The sequence below is a fragment of the Nicotiana attenuata genome, chromosome 11 (genome assembly GCF_001879085.1).
Source record: "Nicotiana attenuata strain UT chromosome 11, NIATTr2, whole genome shotgun sequence".
NCBI classification, from domain to species: domain Eukaryota; kingdom Viridiplantae; phylum Streptophyta; class Magnoliopsida; order Solanales; family Solanaceae; genus Nicotiana; species Nicotiana attenuata.
Genome location: NC_031999.1, coordinates 47,128,879 through 47,132,846, shown reverse-complemented (window position 1 = coordinate 47,132,846; position 3,968 = coordinate 47,128,879). Strand labels below are relative to the sequence as shown.

Genomic DNA, 3,968 nt, shown 5'->3' with positions numbered 1-3,968 from the left:
ATTTATGCACGAAGGGACATTCCGTGCTCTGATTTGATTATAATTGCACGAAGGATCATTCCGTGCCATGATATGAGAGATACGTGAGAGAAAGCACGAAGGGTGATGCCGTGCACTTTATTTGATTGCTTTTGGTGAGAATGAGAGTAAAAGCACGAAGGTTGATGCCGTGCAACTGCTGATTTTCCTGCTCTCATTAATTATTGTTATTGCCCTATTTCTTACTTAAATTGTTGACTTTATATCCGGACTGTACTCCCCCATAGTATGCTCCTCTCCCTCTTAAATGTTTAATTTCTTTGTTCTTTCCTTTTATTGCATATATATATTGAACTGCACAGGTTGGTTTGGTCCTGTCTAGCCTCGTCACTACTTCGCCGGGGTTAGGCCAAGCACTTACCAGCACATGGGGTCGGTTGTGCTGATGCTACACTTATGTGCTCTTTTGCACAGATCACGATACCGGAGCAGCTTTTGGACCACAGCAGTAGGATATTGATCGGAAGCTAACTTCAGTCCAGGGACTTACAAGGTAGCCTAGCTGGCGTTCGTAGGTCGGAGTCCCTTTCTATGTTTTCAGTTTGTTTTCATTGTACCGATGACAGACATTCATGTATTTCTATTCAGACTTGTTTGTAGCACTCTTTAGTAGTTCGTAAGATAGCGACACCAGTCTTAGGTAGAGAAAAGTTAAACTTCCGCATTTTGGGTTTTCAGTTATCTATGTTTTAAAGACTTCCGCTTTAATTTAAATGACTCGTTATATTTATATTGTTATTGTTGAGGTGAAATTAGGGAATGTTTAAAACGTTTGGCTTGCCTAGCTCCGTTAGTAGGCGCCATCACGACTCCCGATGGTGGGAAATCCAGGTCGTGACAAGTTGGTATCTGAGCTCTAGGTTACATAGGTCTCGCTACTCACGGACAAACTTGGTAGAGTCTGAGGGATCGGTACGGAGACGTCTGTATTTATCCCTAGAGGCTACGGAGTTAGGAAAAATTTCACTTTTGTTCTTTCCTATCGTGCGATTCTGTTTCTCAAATACTGATTGTCTTTCTACTCAGTTCTTTCGCAGATGGCGAAAACACGTGCTTCCTCTTCTACCGCGCAGCAGCTCGAGCCCCCAGCACCTCGCAGAGGCAGAGGCCGTGCCAGAGGCCGAGGCAGGGGCAGAGCTCAGCCTCGAGCAGCAGTCCCAGAGGTGGAGCCTCATATTGACTATGATGAGGAGGTTCCAGCCCCAGCAGCTCCGGTGGGCCCAGCTCAGGTCCCAGGAGGGTTCATGGTCACCCCAAATCTTCAGGACGCTTTAGTCAGACTGGCAGGCTTTATGGAGAGTGTCACTAGAGCGGGTTTGCTTCCAGTAGCACCAGCCACTTCTCAGGCTGGAGGAGGAGTTCAGACTCCTGCTACACGTACTCCGGAGTAGGTAGCTCCCCAGGCTCATGTTCCAGTGGTCCAGCCAGCCGTGGCAGCTCAGCCAGGTATTGCAGCCCAGACCGGCAATGGAGCGGCGATGTCTTCGGATGCTTTGTGGAGACTTGATAGGTTCTCCAAGCTCTTCACCACCACTTTCAGCGGTACTTCTTCAGAGGATCCACAGGATTTCTTATTCAGCTGCCATGAGATCCTTTGGACTATGGGTATTGTGGAGACAAATGGGGTCGACTTCTCTACCTTTCGGCTTGCAGGATCCGCCAGACTTGGTGGAGGGACTATTGTTTATCCAGACCAGCAGGGTCGCCATCATTGATATGGGATCAGTTTGTAGAGTTGTTTTTGGAGAAGTTTCTCCCAGTCACCCAGTATAAGACGCGGTTCATTGATTTGGCACGCCATGCTATTGTTATACTCCCCACAGAGCGAGAGAGGGTGCGGAGGTTTATTGATGGATTGATTCAGCCGATCCGTCTCCAGATGGCTATGGGAGCTGGTAGTGAGATTTCTTTTCAGGAGGCGGCCAATGCGGCCCGTAGAGTGGAGATGGCTCTTGCACGAGGAGGTGGTCAGGTGTCGGATAAGAGGCCTCGTCATTCTGGTAGGTTCAGTGGTACCTCGTCTGGAGGTAGGGATTCTTATGGTAGAGGCCATTCACCGAGACCCTTTCAGTCAACACTCCAGGTTTCTCATGGTACTCCAGGCGGTGGTGGTTCTCAGCAGCATTATTCTGATCAGCAGCCCATCAGTGCACCTCCACTTCAGAGCTTCCGGGGAGGACATACAGGTCATCAGGGCCAGCAGTCTCAGCAGCCGAGGGCTTGTTATGATTGTGGTGACCCCGGTCACATTGTTAGTTTTGCCCTCGAGCCTCGGGTAGCTCTCAGCAGCAGGGTCCTCGCCCCATGATTCAGGCACTAGGTGATCCACAGCTTGCCCAGCCAGCTAGAGGCGGGGGTAGGGATCATAGAGGTGGAGGTAGAGACCGTAGAGGTGGAGCTCGGACCGGCAGAGGTAGGGGTCAGCCAGTAGCAGATCGTCCCAGAGACATGGTTCAGGGAGGTGGGGCCCAGCCCCGGTGTTATGCTTTGCCAGCCAGGCCAGAGGCTGAGTCTTCAGATGCTATTATTACAGGTACTATTCTGGTCTGTGATAGGGATGCTTCAGTGCTATTTGACCCTGGGTCTACGTATTCATATGTGTCGTCCTATTTTGCACCCTGCCTGACTATGCCCAGTGATGCTTTGGGTATTCCTGTTTATGTATCTACACCGGTGGGCAATTCTATAGTGGTCGACCGAGTTCATCGTTCCTGTGTGGTAGTGTTTGAGGGTCTTGAGACCCGTGTTGATTTATTGCTATTAGACATGGTGGATTTCGACGTTATATTAGAGATGGATTGGTTGTCCCCGTATCATGCTATCTTGGATTGCCACGCCAAGACCGTGACCTTGGCTTTGCCGGATTTGCCCCGATTGGAGTGGAGAGGGACCCCAGGTCATGCCACCCGTAGTGTTATTTCATATGTGAAGGCTCGACGCATGGTCGAGAAGGGGTGTTTAGCTTATCTGGCGTATGTTCGCGATTCCAGCACAGAGGTCCCTTCTATTGACTCCGTTCCTATTGTTCGGGAGTTCCCCGAGGTTTTCCCTTCAGACCTGCCGGGTATGCCGCCCGACAGGGATATTGATTTCTGTATTGATCTGGCCCCAGGCACGCAGCCCATTTCTATTCCGCCGTATCGCATGGCCCTGCCAGAGTTGAAGGAGTTAAAGGACCAGTTGCAAGATTTGCTAGAGAAGGGTTTTATCAGGCCTAGTGTTTCTCCTTGGGGTGCGCCAGTGTTATTTGTGAAGAAAAAGGATGGATCGATGAGGATGTGCATTGATTACCGGCAATTGAACAAGGTGACGATAAAGAACAAGTATCCACTGCCGAGGATTGATGAATTGTTTGACCAGCTTCAGGGTGCAAAGGTGTTTTCAAAGATAGACTTGAGATCTGGCTACCATCAGCTGAGGATTAGGGCGTCTGATGTCCCTAAGACAGCATTCCGCACTCGGTACGGGCATTATGAGTTTTTGGTCATGTCATTTGGGTTGACGAATGCCCCAGCCGCATTTATGGAGTTGATGAACCGAGTGTTCAGACCTTACTTGGACCTGTTCATGATAGTCTTTATTGATGATATTCTGGTGTACTCCCGCAGCCAGGAGGAGCACGAGCAGCACCTCAGAGTGGTTCTTCAGACTCTGAAGGATAGTCAGTTATATGCTAAGTTCTCAAAGTGCGAGTTCTGGTTGAGTTTGGTTGCATTTCTAGGTCATGTCGTATCAGCAGAGGGTATTCAAGTGGATCCGAAGAAGATTGAGCAGTCAAGAACTGGCCTCGACCAGCATCAGCTACTGAGATTCGGAGTTTCTTGGGGTTAGCAGGTTATTACCGTCGGTTCGTGGAGGGATTTTCATCCATAGCAGCCCCGATGACCAGATTGACCCAGAAGGGTGCCCAGTTTAGGTGGTCAGATGAG

At 49.6% G+C, this 3,968-nt stretch overlaps 1 protein-coding gene across 1 annotated transcript; it reads left to right on the top strand.

The window, feature by feature from the left end:
* Positions 3,316–3,729, top strand: LOC109235101 (RNA-directed DNA polymerase homolog; the record flags this gene model as incomplete). Its single annotated transcript, XM_019401092.1, has 1 exon — positions 3,316–3,729. A coding segment is annotated over exon 1 (414 nt), but the record flags the coding sequence as incomplete, so codon positions are not given.